The following is a 15218-nucleotide window of genomic DNA, read 5'->3' as shown; positions in this document are numbered from 1 at the left end:
CCACCGAGATTTAGAGATCTTCTGAGAATTATCTTTTTTTAATAAAAATTTAGCATTATTTATTTTTAATAAAAATCCATGATATGAACTGGACCTGGAATGTGAATGAACCAATATCGTTCTTTTTTGGAATCGTCTTTCCTTTCTCCGTTTTATGAAACAAATACCACCCAGAATTAGAGATCTTCTGAGCATTATCTTTTTTTAAATTAAAGTCCGGCATTATCTATTTTTAATAAAATACCACGATATGAACTGGACCTGGAATGTGAATGAACCAATATCGTTCTTTTTTGGAATCGTCTTTCCTTTCCCCATTTTATGAAATAGATACCACCGAGATTTAGAGATCTTCCGAGCATTATCTTTTTCTAATAAAAATCTAGCATAATTTATTTTTAATAAAAATTCACGATGTGAGCTGGAATTGGAATGTGAATGAACCAGTAACATTTATTTTTGGAATAGTCCTTCCTTTCCCTATTTTATGAAATATATACCACCCAAAATTAGAGATCTTTTGAGCATTGTCTTTTTTTAAATTAAAGTCCAGCATTATCTATTTTTAATAAAAGTCGACGATATGAATTGAACTGGAATGTGAATTCATCATTTTTAGAATCATCATTCCTTTCCTCACTGAAAATGGAATATAAAAGAGATACCACCGAGATTTAGAGATCTTCTAGGCATTATCATTTTTTCTTTTCTTGCATAGTCTCTGAAAAAGTATTCTTTAACCATCTAGTATTTTTCAAAAACTTTGGCAACACCACAAATCGCTTTATTCAAATCAGATGACTGATAAAAGCAGTCGACCTTCCATCTTCCTCAGTTCCTTCCGTTCTATTCTTGAAACAACGGTGGCAGCAGCTCCGTTTGTGATACATACTTCATTTCTTTTTGAAAGAGATCATTTTGTCCTTGTCTTCAATTAAATGTGCTTGTCTCTTCCATTATGTATTCGCTCAGTTCCGTTACACAATATATTTAAACCGAATCAATGGATAATTTACAGTTTTTTTCTCTTATTTCATCATTAATTTATCGGGTTGTTACTTTATGATTAGCCATTTAATACGACCCGGTCATAAATAATTCACCTCGTTCTCGTTCTTGAATTCATCATCTAGAAATTCATCAATCAATTCCGAAACACATCACCTATCATTTCTATTATTTATATTAAGCGTTTTAATAGGATTATTACATTATCAATCAATCAATACTTATAATTCCACCATTTGTCTTTTATGTGAAATAATTTTATTAAAGAACGAATTTTTCAAATTCTCCCAAATGAATTGAATAAGTTGCATTTTTTGATGTGCCGTACTTAATAAGTGAATAAAATTAAATAACACGGGTAAACATACAGCAGAGAAAGAATATATATATTTCTTTATAAATAAAGAAACAATATTTGTTTATATAAACATAGTATAATGTACAAACAAAAAAAGGCAATGAATCAAAACAGCTAAATATAGAGCATATAAAAATATTATTCTTTATCCTTTTTTAAAAAATGTTCTTCCAATTTCATATTGCTTAGGTGCAATATTTAAAATAGTATCAAAGAATAAAAGACATAAAAATTCGTTAATACATTGAAAAATAATAAAAACAACATGCAAGGAATAAAAGAAGCTGCATGGGAAATTTTCCTACGAGAATAAATAATAAGAATATAGAGAATTTTTTAAAAAAAATGTATTGAAAAGAACAAATTAATTCTCGAAATTGAAGAATAATGTTCTTTTATTATAAATGCGTTTAATTTATTTATTGAACATGCCCAAACTTTAGCAATAGATAATAAGTATTCTCAAATAATAATCAATTATATTTTACGCGCAACCAGAAAAACAAAAATTTCAGAGCTATAGGAATCTAGAAGTATTGTTCCAAACAATAAACATAATAAAATAACCAAATTAAAACTAAATTTCATTCAACAAATTTGTCTACGAAAATACAGAAGAATCTAATAATTCAAAGAACAGATTAAAAAAAAAATTCATCTTAAAGCATTTCACTCAAGATTAACAAGAATCTGGTATGTCAAATAAGTCCCTTTATGTCCCTTCTGGTAAGTCCCTTTAAAAGTACACATAATAAACAATGAAAAAAAATATGAAAAATGGCAACTGTGGAGGTGGACGCATCAGAAAAAGAACAAAATAATACCCGCCCAATAAATCTATGGAAGTAAACTATTTACAAATTATAGGATATCGACCAAGAAAGAATAAAAGTAACCATGCAAACAATATGGTAAACGAAACATTAAAAAATGGTTACTGCATTTATGTCTTAACAATAAAAAAATGGGTTTTGGAAATTGAAAAAAAAAAATGCTATGAACGTATGCTGAAAGAACATAAATTTTAAAAAGTATCATCGATCATTTTACAAAATGCATTTAAATCTCATCTTATATACTTAACCATTTAATATTATAATTTGAATATTTTCAATCGAAACTACCTTTTTTACTTTTATCAATGTCCTTAAAATTATAAATTCCTCAGCCTCTAGGAAAATAAAAAAATTTTTAATGAAATATAATAAATTTATATTTTGTAATTAATTATCTGCCTTAATGGATTATTTTTATTAAAAATCATTCATAAATTCGTAGAGTTCCATGTAATGGAAATTTACAATTAGAATTGTCGTCTGCATTTTAATATTATAAATTAAAATAAATATTCATAAATAAGGTGATCAAATCTTTGAATATAAAGTAAGGCAAAATTATTATCGTTTAAATAGATCGTGATTTAAAATTAGCTATTTCTAATTTTCAAAAACTTAAACTGTCAATGCCATTTAAACTGTTTATAAATTCGATTCAAACGAATTTTCGAGAGCGATTCGCAAATATTTTCTATTAGGAAAGCAACTGATATATAAAACAAATCATATTTAATACATTCGCTTTTTCTTCAAATATTATTTACCTTATTGATCCCAATATTCATAATAAAACGTAAAAGTAAACACTTCATAAAAATAAATCTTTAAGTCTATTAATTGCATCAATTATGATTTTCTCTTACTTTCTGGTATATTGATGCCAAAAAAAAAAGACAAAACTTGAGGCTTTTATTAAAGTATAGTACAGACATCTGATGTGTATGCTTCGCGGTTTCATTAGCATTCTTTCATCGACTAAAACTACAAATCAAAGTTTAAAAGAAAATTATTTCTTCAATTCTAATACAAATTGGCTATAAGATTTTGAAATATGAGATGATAAGAAGTTCAAAGTCAAGGGAGAAAATCAAATTCACTTGTTATAGTTATATCAAATGTTACTTGTTGTTACAGCTAAGCTTTAATTAAGCCTTCATCTAAAAATACTGTAAGAGATTTTTTTTTTGAAGATAACTTCTTAAATTTGGCAAGAAATTATTTATTGAATTTCAATAGTATCAATCTCTAAACCGCATCATAATACCTATTTAAAATGTTTACAATATTTTTTTCTAAACGGGACAAAATCAAAAAATAGCTATGAATATTAATTTATTACCAAAAGATGAGTAAAAGAAAAATATAAAAAAAAATAACCTTTCACTTTTTCGTATACGTAGAATACAGAAAATATTGTAGTCGCCATAAAAATTCGAACTCCAGATTTTACCGAATCTCCACGTTTTAGACCTTCCTCAGTTCGAAAAACGCATTTTTGGAAAAATTTCCGCTATTTTGTGACACAAATAACTGTAAAATGCTTTAAGCTAGACTGATGAAATTTGGCATACACTCTTTATACTCACTAAATTTGCAGATTTCTGTTAAATTTTGAGCAAAATATCTAGTCAGAATAGTATGTTTGGTCGACTGTTTTACATCAAATGTTGAGCTAAATTCAACAAGGTGTTCACTGTCTGCCGGTCTGTATTTTCAGAAACATGTAAACGCGATGATTTAAATATATTTAATTTGTATGGGAATTTATGACTACAAATGTAGTTTTATATTAATTTTTTGTTTCAGCCGGTCGATAAAACATTTCAAATTCAGATACTATTAACCGCATACCAGAGACCATAAAAAAATTATTATTACATTTCTTGATCACACAATAATTTATTTGATAGTGAAGATTGTGGTCTGGGTGAAATGACTTGCAGACACATGTTGTCTTTTATGTAGTTTATTGGTAGCATCAACAACAAAAGGCACATGAGACCATAGTGTAGTAGGCTTAGGGAACTACACATAAAATTTCTCGGGAGGGAGAGAGCCGAGATCACACTCCCCCTAGTACAGGAGTCAAGTTCCCTTCTACTGGGAAAAAAATACACTGAACAACAACAGGGAGACCATGTGATAGATAATTGACAGCTAACTGTTAAGAATTCAGTTAACCACGTGATCTTCCTGGGCGGAGCTAGCTGCCAATCATGTATCACGTGGTCTCCCTGTTGTTGTTTAGTATATTTTTTTCCCAGTAGAAGGGAACTTGACTCCTGTACTAGGGGGAGTATGATCTCGGCTCTCTCTCTCCCGAGAAATTGTATGTGTAGTTCTCTAGGGTTTACTACACTATGGCCTCATGTGCCTTTTGTTGTTGATGTTACCAATAAACTACATAAAAGACCACATGTGTCTGCAAGTCATTTCACCCAGACCACTATCAAATAAATTAAATCAAGAAAAGCAACGATAATTTATTTATAGACCAATCGCCAACGATGGCATGACAGATGTAATAAGAATGCTAAATTCACACCAAAGGTTAATAAATCGTAACTATTGTATACCTACACCATGCAGGGCGTTTTCTGGGATAACACCTTTATTAGAGAGTACGAGAGAAAGATTCCGCGAATCCACTTCCGCTGGTTAGTAAATGTTCAACAATTTTGCGTCAATAAACTCATAGCATGCTAAGCTGTGTTGCACGCGTTTATAAGAGGGCAAAGAAATGTAATTTAATTTAATCAAATTAATGTCCACATTTGAAACAGCATGCTGCTAATTTTAGATATCAGATGATGAAGACAATAAATAAACTCTTCGACAAAATACCCACACCTTAATAAAGCAAATTATTTTATGTATTTAAAGCGCACCTAAAGCGATTAAGATCGCTTACATGAAATATCTTTCATGAAACGAGGTTTCGAGCTTGAAGTAAATGATGTATTTATGTTATTCTATACTTTTTAGAACTCATAAAAGTTTTATAGAATTCATCTATATCCAACATATTCTTTATATTAAATAAAGAGATTCATTTCCCAAAATACGAATCACTGGTGATAAGCATTTCTGTTAAGTACATCAAATCCTTAAAATTATATTAAAATTCGATTTAGAATTATTTCACTGGGCTTAATGATATACTAAGTAATTTTATTCTACAGACAACTTTGTTATCATTGGAAACGACATAAATTTATTTTTCAGTATTGTTTTCTTTAAAATTACCTTTATTTTTACTTTATTTTAAACATAATAAAATTCCTTATTGAGAAATTCTAGATCTTTTACGTGACCATTATTATTTCAGCGCCGAATGCGCTCGTAATAATAAAAATTATCAGAATATTTTATCAGTTTAAGTTATCTTTATTCCTTCTTCTTTTTTCTTTATTCTTTCGAAATGATGCAGCTTTGTAATGTAAAAATCGAATTATATTTCAAATTGGCAAATAGGATATAAAACACCAATTATTCCGTGTAGTAAAACAAGCATTAAAGAGGAAGCAAAAAAGTCAATTTTTAATTCAAACTTCGTGATATTATTCATAGTACGAGATGTATGTCTTGTTATTCTAGGTAATTTTTGTCTCCACGTATTTCTTTGTTAAATTTGAAATATAGAACTGAGAATCAAGAAATTTTGCAAAAAAAAAAAAAAAACTCAAATATTAACAATTTCATTAAGATAACCACACAGAGAACTCAGAAAATCCAAACAGTTTAGGTAGCTGAATTTAGGAGACGGCATATCAGTTTAGTTTTGTTCCAACTTCATTTAGCACTTAGTGTAGATAAGACGTACTAATAACGGGTTGCATCTTGATTATTTTTAACAATAATAACAAAAATAAAGAGATAAAACTTCATGGAAACATTAAAATAACGATAAAATTCTTATTGTTCGTTATATGATTAAAGTTTCATTATTTGATAAAAAAATGCCCAATCTTGTTTTCAAATGTTAAAAAATTAAAAAGCTGATAACTTGGGTCCTAATAAGAAACTTCTGTTATCTTTAAACGTCGCACGTGTAAATGCAATTATATAACAGGTTAGTAACAATTATTCGACGTCAATTTAAAGAAGAGATTTTAACGCAATAAAATAAGTTTACTTACTTTATTTAATAATATTTTATAAAAATGTAATGACTATTTGGTTTTATAGGTGTATATACATTTTTAATACACAATGCTTCCCGAACGATTTCATTGGCAAAACTAAAAGAATAACATTAATAATTTATTAAAATCTAATTTGCTTCACTAAATAACTTATAAAATTATTTATGATTTCTAGATTCTTTTAAAATAATTGCTAAATTTTACTTTTTCAGCGAACTAGATAAAATTCGTAAAATGTTGTATTTATTTATTTATTTTTTATAAACAACTAAAAATTTCTTATGATTAGTAGGAAATTTTGTAAAAAATTATGATTTTTCGCTTAACTTTTCGAATATTAGATTATATATATAAATTAAAAACATTAGGAATTCAATAAATTATCGCTAAAATGTTTATTATTAAAAACTCGGGAAGATTATCCTAAATTACCGAACTTAGCTAAAATATTTATTTAATTAATGGCAATGAAAAGAAAAGCATTTCACAATAACCAAATCTTTAGACTAACATAAATTCAAGGGCGTTCTTTACATTATCACATTATCACCAATTAATCACTAAATGGCATATTTGTTACAGACAAAATTTCAAAGAAAAAAAGAATCTAAATTGCAAATCTAAATCTTTGGGTGCATAACATTTTGAATTTACTTCTGCGAATCCAAAAATTTCCGTTCCAAATCCTTTTAAAAAATTCGTTAGATGAAAAAAATTTTAACTGGTACTGCCATCTGATCGTCATTAGTTATTAAAAACACATTTTTTTAAATAAATCATCAAAAAACTACTGCCTTACTTAGGAAAGTTCTTAAAAAGGTGGTTTCAAAAGAAAAAAGTCTGATTATTTGTCTCAAAAAAGGAAAGAAAAATTAAACAATTCCCCTCTGAATGGCATATGAATTACAAATAAAATTTCAAAATCATAAAGACAGTAAAAATCAATAGGGATTCATAAATTCAAAATTTTCCTATTCACTAAACCATGGTTATTATTCAAAAATCCAAAAATTCTGGATTCATGACTTCATAGAATTTTTTAACACAAATCCAAAAATTTTAAATTCATGACACTATGGTATTTATTAAGACAAAATTAGAAATTCTAGATATTAGAGTGCACGATACTTAGAGTTATGACCATAACCAGCAAATAATAACCAATAGTGGTTTCAAAAAATCAAGATAAACCCTTTTCTGTCAATTTTTATGGAAGCTTCAGGAAAACTAATACTCATATAATAAATTTTATTCCTGGAAGTCTCCGAGTGTATGAGAGGGTTAAAGTAAATACTTATAGACTTCCTCTACTTTATTACACACTGCCTGGAAGTTTCAAAGCTTTAAATCACCGCACTATAAAAAGTCGAAAACTCATTCAGTTTAATACAATGACGTACCACGTCATGTCTGTAATAAAAAAAAATAATAATAACAGCTGCAGTAGAGTTGCAAGTCATGCGGGAAGAATTATTTAGTATTCAAACAGATTTCACGATTTCTCTTCTGCAAGTGAAAGCTATTTTTACTTGTTTTTCGTAGAAAAAAATATTGCATCACCACGTTCTTTGTAATTTTTGATGTGTGCAGCAATTTATGAGTGATGTTTTATCCAAAGCGAAATAATAAATTTAGGAAAAATCATAAAAGATAAACTAATTGTTTAGATGTATATTTATGCATAAACTAGCTGCTTTAACTTTCTAGCTTGGATTATTAATTTTACTGGCTATTAAATATTATTATGAAATGCAATTTTTTAAAATTTCATTTCATTATTTAATAATACAATAAAAATGTGAATTTAATGGATTTAATCTTTTACAAATCATCGCGATTGCATATTTAGTATGAAATAAAAGTGGAAAGGAAAATGTAACTTTGGAGTTAATATTAAGTCAATTTGTTTTATTCTTAATCTTAAGATTTGGCAAAAGCATGCGGCAAATTGATTTTACGGACCAAAATAGCGAATTTCGTCTTAAAAATAAAAATATGGTTGCTAATTGCAGGTTAAATTAAAATTTAAATGTTATTAAATTTACAGAATAAAAATTTATGGAATCAAACTGCTATTATCAAATAGGTAATTATTTGAATATAAAGAATAAAATATCATCTTAAAAGAGCATAAAATGATGAAGACACAAAATTTCAGTAATTTCTTCAGTTTTCAAATAAAAACAGATAGCTTTACTTATAAAATCGACGGCAATCAGACACACGAAACATTTTATTCTTATGATTTCTTCATTTAACCCTTTCTAGGGATGTGGGAAGTATGCTTCCCGCCAAATTTATCAATCTTTGTATGAATTTATGTAGGTTGGCATAAGTTCTGACAATTTGTTTTAGAAAGACAGAAACTTAGATGCTTTGGTTCTTTATTTTACACAAAATGATGTGTCTTTATTTGATACTTAATTATTAATTAACCAAATTAATTAATTAATCGAATTAAATTTAGCTAATAAGGTAAATGAATCCTTTTTCTTATTCTAATTTCAAGCCTAAAAATATTTTAACATAATATGACTAGAAAAAAATGGCCCTTTAAAGGGTTAAATTAAAGAGAAAATTAAATAAAATATTACAGAATTCACTTTAAATAGAAAATGCAATCTATGTCTACACACCACGATAAGCTACTATAAAAATAAGCCTATCAAAAGCACTTGATCAGTTTCAAATTTTTCCAATCGCAATTTAGTCTGTTTAGAAATCGTTTAAAATCAACTTCTGAAAAATTCTTTAAAAATTCACATATTCAGATCTTTGAAATATTTAGTATTCGAATAAAACAGCCTTTCTCATTAATGTAAATTGCTATTTTCATGTTAAGTCAGATATTATTCACTGATTAAAATTTTTTATGTGATCAGAATTTGGCAACACTTTTTCCATGCTAAATCAATGAACGATCTTATTTCAATTTTGATTATTTGTGTTGAATTTATATTAAGCGTAAAGTACAACAAATCACTTTGGGCATTTCAACAAGAATATTTAAAATTCTATCAAACTCATATTCCTTTAATACACTCTTTTGTACAAGAAGTAAATGTATCAATATATATATATATATATATATATATATATATATATATATATATATATATATATATATATATATATATATATATATATAAAATTTTCGCGTCAAAATATAATAAATATCAGTGTTTCCAACCTAGAAAACCGTAATAAACAGATTACAGAACATACATACAAACAGAAAACAGATACAATTTCAGTAATTAAAAATACTGTCGGTATATGTCGCCAATGCCATGAGTGCTTCGAAAGGTGACTTAAATGCAGAGCCATATATTATTAAATAGGCAACCAAATAGGGGTCAAGATATCTAAAGATATATTTGTGGTGTTTTAGGCGAATTTTAATTGATACTTGTATGGAATTTATAAAGGCCCTGCACTCGAACGCATTCAAACTAAAATCAAATAATGTTTGCCGGCGTCCTGGCATAGGGGTAGCGCGTCTTTCCCGTGATCTGGGCGTCCCGGGTTCGAGTCCCGGTTTGGGCATGGTTGTTCTTCTGTTGTTCTATCTGTGAGATGTGTGAATGTGCCCTCCTGTAAAAAGGGGTTGTGCAAGCGAATAAGTGATGCGTGAGTAGCAAAGTCGTACTCTTGGCCCTAGTTGGCGCTGCTATAAGAAATAAGAGACGTCCCCCTCAGGCTTAAATCGCTGTCTTCGTAACAGCGGGCTTGTCAGTGGCAAGTGCCATAAGAAACAAACAACAAATAATGTTTAAATTTCGGAGTCTATCTCTTTATTTATTTACTATTCTGAATAAAATTACTTTTAAGTTTTAATTTTACAATTCTTATACGCTACATGCTCCTAAAAGTAATCGGTAATTTAACGATTTGCTATTTTATTTTGTCAAAACTTGCAACTTCAAGTTGCGTACAGAGAATAAAGTAACATTTTTAAAACAATTCTGAAATTTGGTTAGGGGGGAAAAGTAGTCACGAGACTTGCATTGCCTAAGGACCCCCTAAAAGACTAAATCCGGCCCTACTTGAGCAACATAATAAGCGCCATTATGGTAAGCACAAAGAGAATGAAAGAAATATCATTCACTTGGAAAAAAACAGTATGTGTCCAAATTGGTCTGAAACTGGTTTTTCACTCTCTTATAAAATTAGCAATTTGGAATTAAAATACTTTTTCCACTTTCACTCTTCAATTATATTATCAAAAATGAAGTGCATTTTCTATTACTCTTAACCAGTTAATTGTTTTTGACGAGTGTATTCGTCATGGGAAAAACATTTTTCGTTAATACGAGTTTATTTATTAGGAGTAATAAGTAGTGACCATTTGCAGTTTGAATTACAATTTTAGTAAAAACGCAAACATATTCGTAAATTTCAAGGTGTTAAAAATATGTTGAGGCCAAGCCAAAATCAAAGAAACAAATAAAAGATTATTAATAATTATTATCAAAAAAATACCGCATATAACGTGAATCATTTTTCTTAAATGTATCGCTGCATTGTATTAGTCATCCCAGAATGAATTAGGTATCCATAAATTGTTTTAGACTATTCAATAAGTGGCGCGCCTGGTAATAAATACCGCAATGAGAATCCTTTTGTATCCTATTTTGTATGTTTTCAAAAGGCGGCTTTTTTTTTTTTTTTTTTTTGCTCATGTGCGGAATTTATAATGAGCTGAGGATTACCTACCAATGCATTTCCCTATATATTTTTGTATATATTCTATTATCAGATCGGAGATTCGTTTACAAAAATATCGGACTGTAATGTTGCGACCTACTCCAGAAAACTGAAATGGCTGGCATACTTTGTCATTTTGTATTTTTACAAGGAGAGTATTATGTTATGTATGTTAGTTTATGTAAATAAATGAGAATGATTATAGAAATATGGCATAGGGGTAGCGCATCTCTCCAGTGATCTGGGCGTGCCGTGTTCGAGCATGGTTGTTTTTCATTTGTATTCTATTTGTTAAGTGCGTGAATGTGCCCCTCTCCCTGTAAAATGGGGTTGTGCACGCTAATGTGATGCATGAGTAGCTAAGACGTGCTAGATGGCGCTACTGAAAATAAGAGACGCTCCCTCGGCTTAAAATCGCTGCCATCGTCAGCGGACTTGTCTATGCCAAGTGCCATAAGAAACAACAAAAATAAGTAATTTCGTATTATGCATACTATGTGTTTGACGAGTGTACTCGTCATCGCTAACTTTTTGCGGCACAATTTAGATACGCATTTTCAGAAGAGGTTGAAACAGTTAATTGGCTAAGAAGTCGAATCAAACATAGATAACTGAATTTCAAAACTCTTTCACTATAATACTCGAGATTCATCTCCAAATACCTCTTTGAATGGAGTACAGCAAAGGTTTGTAGATCTAATTACTTATTCAGATCTCCAATATCTTTAATGTACGATTACAATTGTACTTTTACCTTGGTTCATTAACCTCTTTACACAATTACGCACAATTACGGTATCAAATTTCTAATGTTCGTGAAATGCCATGTCATTTTTCGGCATTTGCATAAAATTTTGTGCTTCTTTAGAGATATTTATATCTCTGAAACGTTTAATATTTAGATAAAATTATATTGTGCCCATTAATCAAAGCTAATGGACACCTCATTTCAATTTCCATTATTTGTCTTAACATTCAACGTCAGTGACACATTTCGGCATTTTATGGCCCTAGGCAGAGATTATTATGGTGCTCATTTCTAATAAACTGATCAATTTAACTATGCATTTTATTTTAATCAAAAAGCTAAAAATTTATATTAAGTTCATTTTTTTATTTTAATAAATTTATGAAAGTGTATATGTTTTATTAATTAATTAATTAATTAAGAATTGTGTATGCACTGCAGCCATGTTTACATACATTTTTATTTAAATAGACGCTAGTTTTTTTAAAAAATAAATACAGTACACTCCCGATTATCCGCGGAATTGGGTGGCGCGGCCGCCACGGATAACAAAAATCGCGGATAATCCGAAAAAAGCTAAAAACGGGTATAGCAAAAGAGAAAACAGTCATTCCAACTTTGAAAAATCGTTTTATGTACATTCAAACGTAAAATAAACAGCAGGAAATGCTTAACTAACGCTTAATATTTTAGTATATCACTCAAAACTAACCTAAAATGCATTTTGTTAATGAAAACAGAAAAGTGCTTTGTATATACGAGAGGCGTCAAGGATACACAGAAAAATTAATACATATGTACTTTTTTAATACTGTAATGTAATTACAAAAGCATGACTATAAAACTACACCTTTTTGAAGAAATCAGTCATTTGTGTTTGCTTCTTGCTTTGGAAGCATTTTCTCTTTGCTTGGAAGCAAAAAAACTTAGTGCGGCAGGCGCGGATAACCCGCCCGCGGATAATCGGGAGTCTACTGTACTGTAATCTTGGAATAAACTTAATGAAATATATAAAGAACCTGCTCAATTATACATGACAGTGTAAATATTATCCTGATATTTTATATTCACAGAATTAATATCTTCAAATTTATTTATTTAACATTAATTTTAATCAATCTGTATAGGCCTTCATTAGCCCAGAGACACTAGGCATCCGCCTATTCTTCTTAGTGAAAAAATTGCCATTGTTCCCTGTAATGCACCCATTTGTATTAGGAAAATAAGATAATTTCAAATCATTCTACTAATTTTTTATGTCACTACATATTAACTGAAGAATACATTCATTACCATCAACATTTCTTGACTTCAATTGTTTTATATATAAAATCAATTAATATAAGATTGATATTAATTTTCGGTGCATTCATATACTGAGATTCATTCATTTTGTTTTATAATAAAATCTTATAAACGCATTTCTAAAATCTTATAAACACATGCTTCAGCAGCCAAACTTTAAATTGTCACATATAATTTAGCAATCGGCTGATTCTTTCTTTGCGAGTAAATAAAAAAAAATCAATCAAAATAGCAAATAAATACTTGAAAAATCATTGTTTCATATATGTTAAATAATAAATATTATTTCTTTATTTATTAAATAAAATGTTACTTATAAAACAACAGAGCTCGATTCAGATTTAGTTTTTAAATCGCAAAAAAAAAAAAAATCCGTGAGTAATATGCATATATAGATAAAATATTTGCTAAGAAATAGTAAGATGTATTGTTAATATATTTGAATATTAAAAAAAATTCAGTCGCTTTCAAAAATCCAAATAATACATTTCACAAGATGCTGTATGTTTAGATATCGCTGGCATGGATTTTTATTACTAAAATCATGTATATTTATCTAAAAGTTTATATATTTTTTGGATGCAGAACTTTTGTAACGCCAGTATTCAATATAAATGAATTTTTTATGGAAACTGAAGTATTCTATGCACATTTAGCTACTTCGTAAATAGGTAGAGTTAATTTAATGTGAAAAAACAGTTTTTAAAAATTCGGATCAGACAAGAAGAAACATAGAAACAAAAATATAGTGCCTAAAATCTTTCAATAAATTGCAGTAAAAAATTGGAGACAAAATGAGATATCATTTGGATTTTTTTAAAAGTAGAGATATTTTGGATTTAGAATAAATCTGAACCAAAGATTTACAAATCTGTATAAATTTCATGTGATTCTGGTATCCGATACGATAAGTATAATATATAATTAATATGTCAATAAAATAATAACGTCTTCAAAAAGTTGAAAAGTTTTGAAAGTTGAAAGTTTTGAAAAGTTTTCAGTTTCAGTACAAATCTAATTCATAGAATATATAATTTCCAAACGATTCTTCTATTCTATATATCACTCAGGTATTTCATACAATATATTTATCATATATATTCCATGCATCAACAAAACTGAGAACTTTTACCAAAACTGAGATGTCTGTGGGTGATGTAATTTGTTGTGGTCTGCAGATCCACAACAAATTATATTCTGTGAATGCTACAAAAAAACTCCACACCGCAAAACAACAGTGATCCTGAAAAAGTTAATAAGAAAGCATCCAACTTACCACAGACGGGAAGCAACCACATGCTGTGCGTAGTTCCCTCCTAACGCGTGAAATATAAGAAAATACGAACATGAATGTACTTATGGTGAGTTCAGTTACATGAGCACCATTTGGATCAGTTCACATACGACTCAGTAGAAAATCTAATACATTTCTCGCTGATACCGCTATTCGACCTGCCTCACACACATATGGACCGGCAAACAACTGAACGGGCGGATTGCTGATAACAAAATGCGTTGTTGGTATCATACGATATTATCTCACAATTGGAAAAAAAGATGAAAATACTTGAATCATTCTTTCGTTTAAGTGCTTCAGGTAAGAGTAGGGAACGATATAATAGGATGAGACATCGAAACTAGATTTGGGATCCAAAAGATAATATGTGAATTTCAGTTTGTTTCTAATTTTAAAACATCCAGTATACTAGTACGCTTTCAAGCCCTATATTTTAATTCCTACATAATGATTTTAGAAATACTTAATTTTCCTTAGAAACAAGTTTTTGTTTCATTTTAATTCCTATATTCAAGTTTATTTTTACTGTTGCTAAATACAGGGTGACCATAAAATAAATTTCCATGTTTGGCGGTATCTACAGCTAAAACGAATGACTGAAATGAAACCGTATTCCATATACAAACTGTAGAAGGCATGTGAAGATAAATTGTTCTATACTAGCTAGTGTAATGCCGTGACTGTTTTTAAACAAACTTGTATATCTTATGTACAACATAAGACAGGCTGTTATGACCATAGAAGCTGACAGTTTACAGCAGTGGAGAACGTCATACACCGTATGCAATATTCAGTACACAAAGACAATCAGCAT

General features: G+C 28.9%; 1 protein-coding gene across 6 annotated transcripts in view; it reads right to left on the bottom strand.

Annotated features, from left to right (window-relative positions):
- The window catches only part of LOC129981013 (ceramide phosphoethanolamine synthase-like), a 130482-nt gene that overhangs the window by 43727 nt on the left and 71537 nt on the right, over positions 1 to 15218 (bottom strand). Inside the window, exon 1 of one of the 6 annotated variants that reach the window (XM_056091603.1) lies at positions 14384 to 14594. The exons of the other annotated variants lie outside the window; for them this stretch is intronic. Within the exon in view, the coding sequence (XP_055947578.1) occupies positions 14384 to 14455 (72 nt within the window). The 5' untranslated portion in view covers positions 14456 to 14594. Of the gene's footprint in view, positions 1 to 14383; positions 14595 to 15218 lie in introns of those variants that run through there. 6 annotated transcript variants of the gene reach the window in all.

Source organism: Argiope bruennichi, chromosome 8 (assembly GCF_947563725.1).
Source record: "Argiope bruennichi chromosome 8, qqArgBrue1.1, whole genome shotgun sequence".
Taxonomy (NCBI): domain Eukaryota; kingdom Metazoa; phylum Arthropoda; class Arachnida; order Araneae; family Araneidae; genus Argiope; species Argiope bruennichi.
The sequence above is the reverse complement of the archived record's forward strand: the minus strand, read 5'-3'. Positions and strand labels throughout refer to the sequence as shown.